This window comes from Trematomus bernacchii, unplaced genomic scaffold, assembly GCF_902827165.1.
Source record: "Trematomus bernacchii unplaced genomic scaffold, fTreBer1.1, whole genome shotgun sequence".
Taxonomy (NCBI): domain Eukaryota; kingdom Metazoa; phylum Chordata; class Actinopteri; order Perciformes; family Nototheniidae; genus Trematomus; species Trematomus bernacchii.
In genome coordinates, this window is record NW_022987890.1 from 274,763 (window position 1) to 292,912 (window position 18,150).

An 18,150-nucleotide genomic window follows, 5' to 3' on the forward strand; every position below is an offset into this window, starting at 1 on the left:
GTAGTAGTAAGTAGTAGTAGTAGTAGTAGTAGTAGTAGTAGTAGTAGTAGTAATAATAATATGATACAAATGTGTATAAGTTGTAAATAAAATAAAAATACCTGTGTTAAACACGGTGTGTGGCATCAGGTGGCAGACAGTGATACAGACCAGAGGTGCATCAACAGGAACATGATGTAAAGCAGCACGGTGTTTACAATAGGCCTACATTCATATCCGCTTTGATTTTCAAAGTAAAACTTGTATTGTATTAACAACGTAAACACAACAAATGTGTTGATTAATAAATAACAATAAAATAGGATAACATCTTACAACTTAAATACAATAAAGTCAGTGGTTAATAAAATCACAATTGAATAGAATCACATTTTTCAACTTAAATATTCAAGTAATAAACATAACACACAAACAATAGCAATCTTTTTGTCTAAAGTACTCTAAATTAAATGCACTTAAACACTATATTAAGTTATACAATTACAATAATATACAATATAATTTACTACTGGAAAAACAACACATTTAGGTAATACAAAATAGATATAGTAAAGACTTACAACTTAAATAAAATCACTAAGTAATTATAAAATACATTTGAATACAATGTTTTAACATAAATACAGCAAAGCAAGCATTATAAGAAATAACAATACAATTCATTGTTACAACCTAAGTACAATTAATTAAGTGTTAAAATAACAAAAGACTAAATTGTACATAACTAAGAGATAACATAATAATAAAATAGGAAAGAATCGTAATAAAAAAATATCCTGACTAAATAGAATAGTAGGGTTTTAAATGTACGTCTTAAAATGAGTTATTATAGAGAGGAAAATACAAATCTCTTCGTATTTTAGATACAAACTATTGAACTTCCGGTACCCTTATTAGTAACTCTGGTTAACTTGACCCTCATCATCCTCCGAGGCCACCTGCCTGCTGTGATCCTGCTGGCCGGAGAACAACGGCGATCTGCGGCTACTTTTCTGGCGATAGTCGGGAAGCAGAACCAACCCGGAGGATTACCTGGAGGTAAGACAACAACCCACAGAACATATTGGTATTACAAATATATATACTGTAGTGAAATCTCATGTTCTGAAGCTGCTTTGTTATCGATGTGTTTTGGTGATGATCAGGTCCCGTTCTTTCTTTTATGTGAAGCAAGCCACCAGACTTCATTATAGAAATCTCCTAATTTGTGATTATCGTCTATTTTCGCCAAGGTGGATAGCTGTTTATACAATATTAACTGTTTTAATTCATTATTAGGATGCATACTTTAATTCGGCTAACAATATAACACATGAATGAAGGTACAAATCGTGTGCACATTGTGATTTCCATTATATGCAACCTTTAAGGATACACATGTGCACCTTCAAAACTACAAGGTGGTATACTCGTATGCTTTTCTAAGTATGCCGATAAGCAAAGCAACAGTTAAGTGTTATAATATTGAAAAAACCATGGAAGTTTTGCTCTATTAAAGAGCGCACAATAACAGGTTTGTATCTCTCAGTCCAGTAATTCATTAATTATGGAAGTGATGGTTGTTGTTCATACATTTTTAATACATCACCACAAGTGGCAGTGTACAAATACACAATACCTCAACAAAAGTACAAATACAGGTGTTTGCCTGCTGGAATAATGCCAGTGTTGGAGACTCACTATGGACATTTACTCAAGTATTGTACTTTGTTTGACATATTTGTACTTTACTTTCCATTTAACAGTTACTTTGTACACATAATAACACATGATATGCTGATATGGTATAGTGTAGTACTCTACTACTAATCTACACAGTATTTAATGCATCTAAATATGTTGCAAATTGACAAACTGCTTTTACAACAGGATAATATTAACCATAATCATATAACACTTAAAAGATCCATTCTGCATATCGAGTTCTTTTAAGACTTGAAGAACATTTAGCTGATACTTCTGTACTTTTACTTAAGAAACATTTTGAAATCAGGACTTTTCCTTGTAGTGAGGCATTTTAATTAAGGCCATAGTATTTGTACTTTTACTTAAGTAAAGGATCTTAGTACTTCTTCCAACACTGATTAATGCTAACTTTTCTACCTACATTAACTCAGTACGTACACTTCAGTGTTTTGCTCAAAGAAACCACTAAAAGAGGATTAACAATCTGAGCTGTCCTTTGTTCCCCAGTAAAGATTATGACCTGAAACACACCTGAGTTGCACAAGAGCTTCTACATGTGAGGAAGAAAAGCAGATTACTTCTGTGGGAACTGAGAGAAGAGCAGCTGGAAAGAGATTCACTTTAGATTTCCTGCTCAAAGAATAAAAACAAACTTCGTAAAACTTATGTGAGTTTTGGCCACGTTGCAACAGGTTTCCTGCTGACATTAACTGAGGCTGCTCTATCAACATTATACGGTATGTTATTCAAAGTTAACATAAATAAATATAACATGGTGCAATGTCACTAAGTATATGAATTGTACTTAAGTGTACATTTAGGGTACTTTATAGTAATTTAGTATTTTCTTTTCATGCTACTTTAAATATTGTTATTTTTACTTTACCACATTTATTTAACACCTTTGATTACTTTACATTACATTACATGTTACTTGTTAGACGCTTTTATCCAAAGCGGACTCCCCGGGCGCCGTACATAATGGCAGCCCACTGCTCCTAACACTAGGATGGGTCAAATGCAGAGAAACCGTTTCGTTACATAGTACTACCTGTACTACGTAATGACAATAAGTTCAATCTTCTTCATACTCAATACTGTGGACAATTCCCACAGGAGCAATTTGGGGCAAATGGACCAATCCGTGGAGCTCCTCACACACCAGGATCCCTTGGCTAACTAACAGGGAGTCCCCATTGACTTGCATAGAGCTCCCTGAACGCTGGTAATAGACGAGTTGGGATGGTGGAGAAATGCTCTCCGCAGATTCTCACAGCGTTATAACCTTTTTCTTACTCAATATCAAGCCACACTTATTGTTTTGTACTTCGACTGTGAGTGTTTGTGTGTGCTCAGGATGAGTTTCGCTTGTTCTGGCTGTATCGCCGAGCCGGAAACCTGTCCGCTCCTCGCAGCAACTCGCAGCAACGAGCCTCGCAACGTCCCGACCAATCAGAGCACACTGGGCTCACAGGGAGGGGGGGGCAGGAGGGGGGGCAGGAGCTCCAACAAGCCGTTTAGGACAGAGAGTGAATACACATGCTATACAGAGATGCTGTATGAGAAACCAATGTGAGTTTGGAACATTGAACAATATAAATCTATTCTAGTAGACCTCAACAATGGAATTATGATCAGTAGAAATGGCCATGACATGGGACCTTTAAAATGCGTGCAGTGAAATACACAAGACCTTTGTTATAAACTAAAGTAGCCAAGAACAAGAACAGCTTGGTTTATAATAACTATCTGATTGTGAGACAATGAATTGCTCTCTAAAAACCTTACATAATTTAATCTATTTTTTGTATTATACATTTTTTACAGGATGAGTGGGGGTAAAATTACATTACATTCGATATTTCATGACACCAAGAAATTAATTAGCAACAAAACTTGTCTTAAATGAGATAGTATCAAGTAATACTTCATCCCCACTCATTCTTTCAAAACAAACAAACACTGACCAAACTCCCATTTCATTAACATTTGTGTTCACGTGCTTCTTTACTTTCCAGTTTTTGCAATATCAGTTTCTTATAGATGAACGATGCACACATGATTTGCCATCCAGTTGGGTGTCTTATGTTCTGGGTATTTTGGAAGAGGCAGACTATTGTGGTGAGAAATGAATTTTATATTTGAGACAGCCAATTTCTGATATCATCCCAAGATTTTTGTTAATGTTTTATTTCTTTAGAGTAGTATTACTTATAGTACTTCTATTTGAATGCTGTTCTCACCACTGAGTAGAAGTAGAAAATGGCAAGTAAGTAAATAAGTACTCAAGTATTCTGTTTCTGTGTTTCAGGTGTGTGTGCGATGAGGATGTGAGTGTGTGTGTGTGTGTGTGTGTGTGATGGCGTCCTCGTTCTCCCCGCTGCAGGTGGGGCGTCTGCAGGGTCTCAGAGCTCAGCTGCTGCGGCGCTACGAGCACCGGACGCTGGTTTCCTGTCTGTCGGGGCTGTATGGCTGCAGGTGGACGAGAGAGAGGAGAGAGAGGAGAGAGAGGAGAGAGAGGAGAGGGAGGAGAGGGAGGAGAGAGAGGAGCAGAAAACAGCCGGAGGACTGCTGCTGCAACAAGGTGAGGCAAAGAGAGGGAGTAGGAGTCGTTGAAGGGGGCGTTTCATTCCTTATTTTTCTATCAAGCCACTAGATGCCTTCAACCATGGTGTCCTAACCTTTGAATTGGCCCTCATCAAGGTCCAAAAGTATAATGGAATATGGCCCACTTTTCAAATAAATTCAAGTTTAAAACATTTTCTAACAAATCTTAGTTGAAAAAAAAGCCCAATAACTTATTTGTATAACAACCTTGAAATATACCCTCCATATTTCCCCTTAATAAGCAATCTGAGGCTTCTGTTTTAAGGAATGAGCTGCAACACTTTTTATAACAAAATCAATGAAACCCTATAGAGAGCTGTGATGAATGCTGTTGCTAATTTATAACTTAAAGGGGACCTATCATGCAAAATGCACTTGTGTACGTCTTTTCTACATGAATATGTGTCCCCGGTGTTCCAGGGAACTCACCAAGTGTCAGAAAACACAACCCTCTCTATTTTCCTCCATACCCAAATCTCTAAAAAAGGGGCTGCAACGGATCTGATCAAAACTGATCCAGATTTGAACACTGTCCTGACGTCAGGACGGTGGCGCTACGGCTATTGGGCCAACTCCACCAATCAGGAGGAGACAGCCACGGCCATTGCCGTTCCAAAGCGCTGGAGACGCTGTAGTATATATGCCAGGCCTGTAGATGGTGCTGTTCTCACAGAATCTGCCCAGAGCTAAAAATTGTCAAATTGAGCAAAATGAGGCATGGCTAAAATGCATGATCTGTTTGGTATTTTGAAAAAAAAAAAAGTGATTAAGTGGTCTTTCTTATAAAAAGAACATACTGGCTCAAATGGCGCGTTTCCACTACACGGCCTCGCTCGGCCTCGCTCGGCCTTGCTCGGCCTCGCTTGGCCTCGCGACGCTGCTTAAAACTGCCGTGACGTCACTAAAGCGGGGTTTCCCTTTTACTGTAGTGTGTTATAAAGGTTTGTGTGCATGTCAATGGTCTGCAAAGGCAAACAATCCCAAAGATCTGGAACATAGTGACATCACTACGTAACACTCACGCTCCTATTGGCTAGCGCACCAACACGTTGTACGTGATAGGCTTAAGGGCGGGACATCTCTAAGCGATTGACCAATCACAACAGAGCCGGCCAGCTAACCAATCAGAGCAGACTGGGCTCTGGTTTCAGACAGAGGGTGAAAAGAGGTGCTGCAGTATGAGAAAAATAAAGAGATTTTTGAACATTAAAACACGGAGACATGTCCCAGTAGAGACACTAAAACATGTATATTCATTTCCACTTTCTGTGGCAATAAATGTGTTTTATTAAAAGTTAGTTTAATTAAAAAATGCTTTGTGTCTTCCCTGCGTACAGCTGGAAGGCGTCTGCTTCGCTCTGCTGGTTGCAGCTTTCTGCTTAACGCTGGTGTTTCTCTACTTCTGGGGACAGGCTAAGAACGACTACAATGACTTTGACTGGTGGGTGAAATGATACTGACGTTACACACACACAGAAGCCAATGGTAAACACTCAACAAAAGAAAAAGCTGGGTGCAGTTATCGTGCAGTATTTAAGGATTTGATGTGCAATCACAGGTTCAAAATGAGCTCCTGCAACCCTCCACTTTCTGTCCTGTGTTTGTACAGTTTGTCTTTGCAGGTCTGGCCCTCCAGATGTTTCTAGCTGAATTATTTATTTAAATACATTTAAAAGGTATATCATGAATTTCAGTCTATTCTTTGTGAGGGATATATGCTTTGTATCTATGCACTTCCCCTATTTATGACCTCCTTCCCTAATTCTTCCAGCACTCTTTGCCCAAAACCATTCCTATCTCCAAACTGGAATTTCATTTTGACCTCCACCACACATCTGTTAAGTTTCCTGACTGCATCTTGCACAAAATATGTCCGCCGACCTACAGAAAGATAGTTGCTTAATTTGTTCTGAGATAACTTCTGTAGCTACATGAATTAAACGTACTTGACCTCTTGACCTCTCCTCTGTTTCCCCTGCAGGTTCACCTTCAGTACCCTGGGCTTCTGGTTCCCCTGGTCTCTGGTTCTGCTGGTCGTCGCTGCAGCTTTCTTCACCTACGTTACCGTACTCATGGTGAGGAAAACACTTTGTGTGTGTGTGTGTGTGTGTGTGTGTGTGTGTGTGTGTGTGTGTGTGTGTGTGTGTGTGTGTGTGTGTGTGTGTGTGTGTGTGTGTGTGTGTGTGTGTGTTGTTGCCCCGGGTCAGCAGGTCGTCCATTTTATAACCCTGAGAGGTCAAAGGTCAAAGGTCAGACACACTGTACTACGTACATGCTTATTCATCGAGATGTGTGGCTCTATTGCTTTTAAGTGATGTGCTGTTCAAGGTAAACATATTGTTTTGATTAATTCCCAGAAAACAACTATTTTAAAACCCTTCTTACCAAAAATGACGCTATTTCATTGATTCTTTTGCAGGAAGTAACCATTTTTAATAGGGTTTTAGCCACATTTCTTGCATTTTCCCACTAAAAGTAAAACTTTGTGTGTGTGTGTGTGTGTGTGTGTGTGTGTGTGTGTGTGTGTGTGTGTGTGTGTGTGTGTGTGTGTGTGTGTGTGTGTGTGTGTGTGTGTGTGTGTGTGTGTGTGTGTGTGTGTTCCTCGTGCAGCTGCTGGCGGTGTGTTTGCTGTCAGAAGGTCAGAAGCTTTATTTACACTGGAGTCACAAGGTAACGGTCTCTCACACACTCAAAGTTTAATGTCAGCTGTTAATTACTGATTTAATTTAGTGTTTTAAATATAACAAGGCTCTTCCTCTTCCTCCTCCTCCTCCTCCTCCTCCTACATGTTCATCAAAACATCAAATGATCCATGTGTTGAATCCTTGCTGTGCTAAGACTTGATGTACAGTTTTGGTGTGATGTGATTTAAGTTCTGTTTCTCCTCAGATTGGGATCGTTGTGAGTCTGACGTTCTCCATCGTAGCGACCGCTGTGTTATCTGACCTCTGGAGCAAAGAGCTGACCACGCTGCTGCTCTCCTTCCAGGTCTCTAAATCTCTCAAATATCTAAAAAGAAAAGATAACATGCAAATGAAATAAAACCCCACATCTCAAAATGTGTTTATAGAAGTGAAACATTTAAAGATCTGCAGAACAGGGCTGAAGTCAATTCAAATGAAAACTGATCCACACATTTTGACTTTTGATATATGACAGTATTTTTCAAAGTTCAAGAAGTGGTACCGCTCTGTCTCCAGGTGACTGCTCCCTTCCTCCACGTGGGGGGGGTCTTCCTGCTGACCGCTCTCTCCTGGCCCGTCGCTCTGCATTTCTTCCGCATGACCAGCAGAGGTGAGGAGAACATCTGGGTCTTTGTATTTACTTTTTGTAATGATTATGTACTTATATTTGTATATTTCTGGGCATGTGTAAATGTTAACTGCTGTAAAAACTTAATTCCGATAAATATATTACTCAAAAAAATAATGAAAGGCCTCTCTGTGTGTGTTTCAGTGAGGGGGGGGCTGATCCTGGGGTTTTACCTGAGCTTCCTGTCCGTCCTCTATCTGGTTCCCCTCGGTCTCTACTCTCCTTGTATCAAAGAGGTCGGGACCCTCGGACCCCCGCCGGCCCTCATTGGACACAGAGGGGCCCCCATGGTGAGCGGGAACAAAACTGAACTTTATAAAATATAAAATATATATAGCTTGATCCTTTTTTTTTAATACTTTTTTAAAATTAATTTAATTTATCCCAACATTGTATTCTATGTTCAAGATACAAATTCATTTTTATACATGCAGCATAAAAACTAAAACAAAGAAACATGTCTTAGCACATGCCTTGAATACAAAAGCAGTTCTTAAAGCAAAGAAATGTATAAAATAAACAATACATATAAAGAAGGAAATAAAAAATGGGAATGTCCCTTTTTTAATGTTTTAATTACATTACATTTCATTTAGCTGACGCTTTTATCCAAAGCGACTTACAATGACCAATTACAGGGACATTCTCCCTGGAGTAACTAAGGACTAAGTGCCTTACTCAAGGGCACACTAGTGGTGGTGTTCCTGGCAGGATTTGAACTCACAACCTTCCGATCTTCAGAATTATTAATTATTATTTTTCTTGTATTAAAGGTGGGGTAGGTACGTTTGAGAAACCGGCTCGAGATACACTTGTTGTTATATTCCATGGAATGCTCTTAACATCCCGATAGCAATGAATATCTGAAGTGCTTTGACAAAAAATCCATAAATAAATATCATCTGTGGAAGCTGTAGTACTGTAAAAAGCACGACCAATCATCTGAGCCGGCCCGGCTAAAATAACTGGATGGCCTACCTGCCTGTCAGCCTTCCATCTGTGCACAAACTTATCTCGTGCCCTCATTGGTCATGTGCGCGTTCGTGTGTGTTGGAGGAGGGGCTCTGTGAGGAAGTGGCAGATTTTCTCCGGTTGTGTATTTTCAAATTCTAGCGCACTCGAGCTGGTTTCTCAAACGTACCTACCCTACCTTTAACAGAACGTCGCTTTTTAAAAACGTTTTATTTATGATTTAGTAAACATGTGTTACATGACATGTCACATGTTAGACGCTTTTATCCAAAGCGACTTACATACTCAATACTGTGGGCAATCACCACAGGAGCACTTTGGGGTGAAGTGTCTCAGGGACACAACGACATGCTGACTGCAGTGGGGTTTGAACCTGTGACCCCCTGATCCCAACACCAACGCACAATGCACTGCACCACACCACCTCCTGTTACATAGAATATAAGACAAACAAACATGACTTATCGAATGCCTTGAATCCACCAGTTTGTTGTGGTTTTTAATACCCAGACACATTCACAAAGAAAACCAGCAAATTCACACATCTGATAACACAGAATATATTTGGGTAGATTCACGTGAAAATGTACCTACATAATGACTTGATTGAAAAGGTTGCTGCTCTAATAAGGTCATAGAATAATTCTGAAATAGTTGAACCCTTTAACGTCAACAGGAAAGATTCGTAGAGTTAAGATACAAACAGAAAGTGTAAAACCAAACATATTCTGGGATATTTGTCCTGGAGTTTTCCTCACATCCTTCCTGCCCCAGCTGTTTGGAGACAACTTTGGCTATTTTAAATATTGACATTCCTCAGTGAGAGAGCAACTACATTCCCTGACTGCAGCAGGATCTACTGATGGTTAGATAAGAAGCATTTATTGTCATGTATACAAGTACAATGAGAAGAGTAGACAGGGTATATGCAGGAATCCTGAAGTCACATGTAATTCCTTTCAAGACCTTTTTTAAGACCCTTTCCATACATTTTAAGACCTCATCTCCACTTTGAGTTCTAACCGGTTACCTTGGCGACACACTTCACCTCACATTGACTATATACAGTATTGATTGTCCTTCCTCCTTATCTTCCAACCATTTGGACGCAGACTTGCATTTCCCCATAACCATGTTGTTTAACAACCGGCGTAAACGGACCTTCACGCGCTATCAAGCAGTGAGCGTGCGATGTCCTGTTCAGATGACGTCAAATCCAACGGGATGCCATAAATAAACTACACAGAATCACACTACACACCTACGCAATGATTACATTCAGGCAGACTGTAGAATACAACCTCTTTGGACAATTCATATACTTATTGGAAACTAGCTACAAAATGTAATACCTTGGAAAATGCAGTTTAATACTTTTTAATAGCCTTCATTTTCGCTAAATTGATTTATCAACTTTTAATACTTTTTAAGACCCCGCGGACACCCTGGTAGAGCTTCTCCTTTTAAGGTGCCATCAAAACATTCAGAATAGACGACATACAACAGAGACACGCAGCATTCATACATACATAAAATAATGACAAAAATGAAGTGCAGGAAATAATCCAGTTAGTAAAGTTAAGTTAAAGTGGACCTATCATGCTATATTATAATAATATAGTGTAGGACCATACCTATATAAGGCATATTTATACTTTTTTTTTTTCAAAATACCAAACAGATCATGCATTTTAGCCATGCCTCATTTCGCTCAATTTAACATTTGTTAGCTCTGTTTTAGCAAGGGCTGATTCAGTGAGAACAGCACCACCTACAGGCCTGGCATATGTACTACAGCGTCTCCAGCGCTTTCGAACGGCAATGGCCGTGGCTGTCTCCTCCTGATTGGTGGAGTTGGCCCAATAGCCGTAGCGCCACCGTCCTGACGTCAGGACAGTGTTCAAATCTGGATCAGTTTTTATCAGATCCGTTGCAGCCCCTTTTTTAGAGATTTGGGTATGGAGGAAAATAGAGAGGGTTGTGTTTTCTGACACTTGGTGAGTTCCCTGGAACACCGGGGACACATATTCATGTAGAAAAGACGTACAAAAGTGCATTTTGCATGATAGGTCCCCTTTAATATATATATATAATACATTCTATATATTGCACAGGGGAGGAAGACTAAGGAGTGTTAGTGCAAGAGTTCAGTGCCATGATCGCTCTTTGAGTCTGTTTGTCTTTGCTTTTATACATCTGTAGGGTCTGAACTGTCCTCTACGAAGTTTGTGGATTCGCTGAGTTGTAGATATCCATCATGGAGGGGAGAGGGCTGCTTGTATGACTCTCTGAAGCCTCTTCACTTTCTTCTGGTGTGTTTATATATCCAGTGTTTTGTGTAACTGTGTTCCAGCTGGCTCCAGAAAACACTCTGATGTCATTTGAGAAAGCCGTGGAAACAGGAAGTGAAGGTCTGGAGACAGACGTCACCATCAGGTCAGTCAGCTGGATATATATACTGCATATATGGAAGATTATTCGCCTTTTATTGAAAATATAATATGTGTATTGTCATTGATCAATGCTGTAATGGTTGTCCACAAGAAGACTTTGAATAATCTGGAACTTTCTAGTGTCAAAAAGTAGAATAAAGTGTACAGTATGTCGTAAAATGTTGAAAAAAAAGTCATGGTATAGCCTGACATGTTGACCACAATAACAAATAAAGGGAACCGACAGATTACATTTCACTCATAACATTTGATAACATGTGATCAATAAGTACATGTATTGATTGATCATCATGTCCTGGTTGCAGTGTGGACGGAGTCCCCTTCCTGATGCACGATCAGACGCTGCGTCGGACCACCAACGTCCAGCACGTCTTCCCCAACAGAACCAACATGGCCGCCTCCTTGTTCAGCTGGAGCGAGCTGCAGAGCCTCAACGCCGGAGCCTGGTTCCTCTCCGTGAGTCTCAGGAGAGATAAACGGATGGAGACATAAATATATATATAAATATGATGCATAGTTTCATTTTATTTATTTGTGATCACATTTTTATTGAGATGAATACACAACTTGTACAACAAAAGCACACAGTGGCGATTCTAGAGTCTGTGGGGGCCCTAGGCAAACATTCACTGGGGGCCCCTCGAACCAGCTTTTCATCACCACGCACAGCCGACAGTGCCCTCCTGCCCTGCCGTGGTGCCCTTGAGCAAGGCACCGGACACCCCCCTTCCCCCCCCACTCCCATTGCTCCCCGGGCGCTGTACAATAGCTGCCCACTGCTCCTGGTATTAGACTCCTGGTGCTAGGATGGGTTAAATGCAGAGAACACATGTCACTGTGTGCTCTGCATGTGTGACCATTACAAAGGGTTTCATCCCTCCCAATATTATTATTATATATACTGCAGAGGAAAATACGCTTTTTTTTTTTAAATACAGGAGAAAATAAACAGCTGGAAAAATATAATTATGATGCATAATTTGACTGTTATAATTGTATAGGTTTAACTGTAATATAATGTATGCATTTTAGTTTTTTAACCTTTGTGTATTGTGTACCACTATTGCTTTATAACAAGGGATTTGTTTGTTTATTATTTTTAACTTTTCTTTCCTTTTCAATTTGTAAAACTTCTTACTGAATTCAGCACCATTTTTAATATTCTTAAAAACTGCACAGCTCTTCCACTTTAAATTCTGATAAACTTCACATTTCTGGACATTTTCCGAGCAGTTTTCATGTTTATTGCACTTTCTTTTTTGTATACTTATTTACATTTTTAAAATAGTTTTAATTTGAGTTTGCTCCTTTTTTCAACAAATGTACTCATTACTGTGTGTAAATGTGCACCCTTATTCACTAAAGCAACTTGCCTGCATGTATAAACCTACACTAGGCAATAAACCTAATTCAGAACAACACATTGGAGATAGTAAACATAGATATTGATTTGACATGTTGCGTAACAGGACGAATGGCAGTTCATTCCCCATCACAACACCCCGTCCCCCACAATGCATCACTCTGTGCTCCCTGTTGCATCACTGATGAGGTATTGATGTTTTCAGAGCGACCCGTTCAGCACCGCCGGCTCTCTGTCTGCAGAGGAGCGTCTGCGCGCCGCCCAGCAGCCCGTCTGCAGCCTGCAGGCCTTCCTGCAGCTGGCTGCGCAGACAGAGCAGCTGGTGATCTTTGACCTCTACCGGCCCCCCAGAGGTCATCCGTTCAGAGACACCTGGATCCAACGAACGCTGGAGGTCATCCACAACGAGTCCTCCATCAACTCCTCGCAGGTCAGTGCTCCTCCTGCTCTATTCACACTGACGGGGGGCTTCACTGACGGGGCTTCACTGACGGGGCTTCACTGACGGGGGGCTTCACTGACGGGGCTTCACTGACGGGGCTTCACTGACGGGGGGCTTCACTGACGGGGGGCTTCACTGACGGGGCTTCACTGACGGGGCTTCACTGACGGGGCTTCACTGACGGGGGGCTTCACTGACGGGGGGCTTCACTGACGGAGCTTCACTGACGGGTGGCTTCTCTGACGGGGCTTCACTGACGGGGGGCTTCACTGACGGGGGGCTTCACTGAAAGGACGCTAAAGACAGAAATAATGACTAAATACTGGCTGCAGTTTTTAGTCATTAACCATCACTTACTTTTAGGTGGAAATACATTTGTTTGCAATAAGGTGTGTGTGTGTGTGTGTGTGTGTGTGTGTGTGTGTGTGTGTGTGTGTGTGTGTGTGTGTGTGTGTGTGTGTGTGTGTGTGTGTGTGTGTGTGTGTGTGTGTGTGTGTGTGTGTGTGGTGTGTGTGTGTGTGTGTGTGTGTGTGTGTGTGTGTGTGTGTGTGTGTGTGTGTGTGTGTGTGTGTGTGTGTAGGTGCTCTGGCTGCCCTCTGACCTCCGCTCTCTGGTACATCTCTCCGACCCTTCCCTCCAGCAGACGTCGGGCAGCCGGCTCCCCCCGGAGGATCTGCAGAGAAACAACATCCTGAGACTCAACCTGCACTACAGCGACATGTCCACTCAGAGCCCAAGGTGTGTGTGTGTGTGTGTGTGTGTGTGTGTGTTTGTGTGTGTGTGTGTTCCTGTTAGAAAAAATCTCACTGGTCCCCGGCTTGAGCTTCAATCTCAGGATCCATGTATTCCTGATCCTCTCCAGAATGGAAGTAGTCATCACATACAGAGCATCAACTAGTTCCTGAACAGTGTCCTTCACATGCTGATATCCAAGAGAGGGAGTTACACAGTCACAAGATGGAGGAATAGAAAGCAGTATTCAATGTTTACTTCAGATTAGCTCCACGTCAGAAATGAGCATGCTTGTCATATGTCTATCTCCATAGAGGCTGAATCATCATGTTCATCACATAGCTATCATATGCCTCAAACAGTCCTGATGCTCTTCTAGGTAATCATACATCCTGTCATGTTCACAGCTACAGTTGGGATACCTTTGTTATCATGTTACTCTCATACTGGAAGAGGACATTCAGTATTTTCCCAACAGTTATCATATTTTCTCTTCTCTTGTGTGTCAGTGCGTACTCAGCGGGTAACGTCAGCACTAACCTGTACGTGGTGACGCAGCCGTGGCTCTTCTCCCTCGCCTGGTGCTCAGGGGTTCAGTCGGTCACCACCAACAACCCCCAGCTGCTGAGCTCCATCACCGCCCCGCTGTTCCTCATGGTAACACTCAACCACACTGTGTACAAGTACTCTGAATGTATATTTGAGTATTTGCATTGTATGTAACGTTTAACCTCTTCTCTACTAAGTTTTAGATGCACAATTGTACTTTGAAATCAACGATATCTGTCTGACAGGAACAACTGTACAGTCTATCTATATGTACAGCCCCTTAATAAATGAAATGTTCTGTACTTCTTGGGCTTTTTATGGTATTAAACATAAAGTGCATTTAGTTTTGTATGTTTTAACGCTTCTCTTTTGTATCTGTGTGTGTCTCAGAGTCCAGAGGAGTACAACCTGATGTGGATTCTCACTGATCTGCTGTCCCTGCTGCTCATCATCCTCTTCTTCATCTTCCACTGGTGATTCAAACACACAGTTTGTGCATCCTCTGACTAAAACAGCTAATACCACACTGTCAATATGTGTCTAATCCTTTCAAAGGAAAAGCAGCAGCACATCTTCACAATGGTTAGACAATTAGATAAACAGATACACTCTGTGGTTGAGTCGTTTTTTATCACCTGAGGCTCCTGTCCAAAATTAAACCGGTTTTATCCTTTTTAGACTTTGAGCGTGTTATTCATGCCTTTGTTTCTACGTGTCTAGATTATTGTAATGCACTTTATGCCGGCCTGAACAAGACCTCGCTGGCACGCCTGCAGCTGGTACAAAACGCTGCGGCTCGTCTGCTTACAGCAACACGCAAGCATGAGCACATCACACCTATTCCGGCTTCCCTCCTCCGGCTTCCCTCCTCCGGCTTCCCTCCACCGGCTTCCCTCCACCGGCTTCCCTCCACCGGCTTCCCTCCACCGGCTTCCCTCCACCGGCTTCTCTCCACCGGCTTCTCTCCTCCGGCTTCCCTCCACCGGCTTCCCTCCACCGGCTTCCCTCCACCGGCTTCTCTCCACCGGCTTCTCTCCTCCGGCTTCTCTCCACCGGCTTCTCTCCTCCGGCTTCCCTCCACTGGCTTCCCTCCACCGGCTTCCCTCCACCGGCTTCCCTCCACCGGCTTCTCTCCACCGGCTTCTCTCCTCCGGCTTCCCTCCACCGGCTTCCCTCCTCCGGCTTCCCTCCTCCGGCTTCCCTCCTCCGGCTTCCCTCCACCGGCTTCCCTCCACCGGCTTCCCTCCTCCGGCTTCCCTCCTCCGGCTTCCCTCCACCGGCTTCCCTCCACCGGCTTCCCTCCACCGGCTTCTCTCCACCGGCTTCTCTCCTCCGGCTTCCCTCCACCGGCTTCCCTCCACCGGCTTCCCTCACCGGCTTCCCTCCACGGCTTCTCTCCACCGGCTTCTCTCCTCCGGCTTCCCTCCACCGGCTTCCCTCCACCGGCTTCCCTCCACCGGCTTCTCTCCACCGGCTTCTCTCCTCCGGCTTCTCTCCACCGGCTTCTCTCCACCGGCTTCCCTCCACCGGCTTCCCTCCACCGGCTTCCCTCCACCGGCTTCCCTCCACCGGCTTCCCTCCTCCGGCTTCCCTCCTCCGGCTTCTCTCCTCCGGCTTCCCTCCACCGGCTTCTCTCCACCGGCTTCCCTCCACCGGCTTCCCTCCACCGGCTTCCCTCCTCCGGCTTCCCTCCTCCGGCTTCTCTCCACCGGCTTCTCTCCACTGGCTTCCCGTCCATTTTAGGGTTAATTTTAAGATGTTATTGTTTGTTGTTAAATCGCTTAATGGGCTGGCCCCTCAGTACATCTCCGACCTCCTAAAGGTGTACCCCCCCTCAAGGGCTTTGAGGTCGGCTGATCAGCTGGTAGTCCCAAAAACCAGGATAAAGACCAGGGGAGACCGAGCCTTCTCAGCGGTAGCCCCCAGGCTCTGGAACGACCTGCCCCCCCCCCCCCCCCCTCATGTCAAATTGTCGCCCACCTTCCAAACTTTTAAGTCCCGCCTGAAGACCCACCTCTTTTCCCTCGCTTTCGAGTCAGTCAAGGTTCAAGGTTCTTTATTGTCAATCTAACATAGCTACAGAGTAATTATGTAGTTGAAAATCTTATGTCACAGGCTTCTCCAACAATGCAACATAATAACATAATAACAATAAGAGCATGAGCAATACAAAAAGAATAATAGTTATAAATAAAGTTATGATGTGGAATAGTGCAGTACGAGTCTATATACAAGTTATTGGAATGATATATATATATTAGGTATTAGATACATACTACTGAGTAGCAGTTGAATGTTTTGAAGTTGTTTCAGCAGTTCAATTGTTTAACAGTCTCACTGCCCGCGGGAAGAAACTGTCTCCGAATCTTCTTGTCCTTGCCAGGATGCTGCGGTAACGTCTGCCAGACGGCAACAGACTGAACAGTTTGTGGCTGGGGTGATGGGGGTCTTTGATAATCCGTAGTGTTTTCTTCCTGAGCCGCTGAGTCTGAGCTGTTTTATCCATTTTGATGCTTTTATTGTCTGTCCATAGCCTTTGTGTACCTTGTATTAATGTGTGCCTTTTATCTATTATTGTAATATTATATTTTATTATAATGTTATGTTTGCTGTGAAGCACTTTGGTAAACCCTGTTTTTAATATGTGCTATAGAAATAAAGTGGATTGGATTGTGAGCTGCACCATGAAATGTTTTTATGTGAGAAATGATATTGAGATATAGTAGAGTACAATTAAAAGCAGCATGACATTCCTCACTGGTGCAAGTACTCCACATTATATCCAGCTACACTTCTCGTTAGGAAGACTGCAGAGAGGAGGTGTGATCGGGTTCAAGTGTCTCATGTTCATTGTTCTGCAGGTGGAGAGAGCGCGGCCTGGCTTTCTGCTCCGGCAGTAAAGTCTCTCTGGATAACGGCACGTACAGCAAGTTCAAAACAGGTGAGCTGCTTTTAGACTAAAGTGAGGAGAGGAAGAATTAAAGAAATGTATATAAACATCCGAGACACTCAGGAGTTCATGGCATACTTTACTTTAACATGTGATTGTGTATCGTACTATGACTTTCTTATGAACTCTTAATATTATTTTGCATTTTATACTATGACTTTTGCTTTCTGTTTTCTGTAGTTTTTCTTTTATGACGTACTATACTTTGACTTTTTAATTACTTTTGTATTATGGCATTCTATGACTTTTTTGGACACAGTATAGCATGACATTTTGGGTTATTTGTATGGCCGACAAGTCACTTCAGGCTCTGACAAAAAAGCAAGAAAACTAAATATTTGGTAAATTAAAATGAAGCAGGTAAATAATGAATCTCTTAAATTGCAGCGACTGTTAGGTTTGATCCTGTAAGGCAGATCTGCGTTTCTTTAACCCTCACCTGTCCGTCTTCCTCCTCTCAGAGATGAGTGACATCTGGTCCGTCTCCAGCATCAACTCTCAGGCAGAGAGGACGTCCAACCTGGCAACCGTGACGCAGCACTAACATCTGGAAACAACTCTGATAACATCTGGAAACACTCTGATAACATTTGGAAACACTCTTATAACATCTGGAAACAACTCTTATAACATCTGGAAACAACTCTTATAACATCTGGAAACACTCTTATAACATCTGGAAACATCTCTGATGACATCTGGAAACACTCTGATAACATCTGGAAACAACTCTTATAACATCTGGAAACAACTCTTATAACATCTGGAAACATCTCTGATGACATCTGGAAACAACTCTGATAACATTTGGAAACAACTCTGATAACATTTGGAAACAACTCTGATAACATCTGGAAACACTCTTATAACATCTGGAAACACTCTGATGACATCTGGAAACAACTCTGATGACATCTGGAAACATCTCTGATAACATCTGGAAACATCTCTGATGACAACCTCTAGGATACTCTCTTTTCAGATCGTGGTAACTGTTGGTGGTACAGTGGTATATCTCCAAGTATCCAACATGAATAACCAATCTATCCAATTGGATAATGACCTTAATTAGCTCAATTAACAT

At 42.3% G+C, this 18,150-nt stretch overlaps 1 protein-coding gene across 3 annotated transcripts; it reads left to right on the top strand.

Moving 5' to 3' along the window:
- The first annotated feature begins 944 nt into the window (after positions 1-944).
- On the top strand, positions 945-17,953 carry LOC117469905 (glycerophosphodiester phosphodiesterase domain-containing protein 5-like). Of its 3 annotated transcripts, XM_034114379.1 has the most exons (17): positions 945-1,038; positions 3,998-4,188; positions 4,225-4,270; positions 5,631-5,734; positions 6,275-6,368; positions 6,904-6,963; positions 7,183-7,281; positions 7,494-7,587; positions 7,750-7,895; positions 10,931-11,013; positions 11,336-11,486; positions 12,599-12,823; positions 13,416-13,573; positions 14,077-14,224; positions 14,507-14,589; positions 16,978-17,057; positions 17,528-17,953. In XM_034114379.1, exons 2-17 carry the CDS (start codon positions 4,046-4,048, stop codon positions 17,608-17,610), a joined length of 1,797 nt encoding a protein of 598 aa, XP_033970270.1. In that variant the 5' UTR covers positions 945-1,038; positions 3,998-4,045; the 3' UTR covers positions 17,611-17,953. The 3 variants fall into 3 exon arrangements, with proteins under 3 accessions (XP_033970270.1, XP_033970268.1, XP_033970269.1); XM_034114377.1 differs by having other exon boundaries at positions 3,998-4,270; XM_034114378.1 differs by lacking the exon at positions 945-1,038 and adding an exon at positions 2,272-2,423 and having other exon boundaries at positions 3,998-4,270.
- The last annotated feature ends 197 nt before the right edge of the window (positions 17,954-18,150 follow it).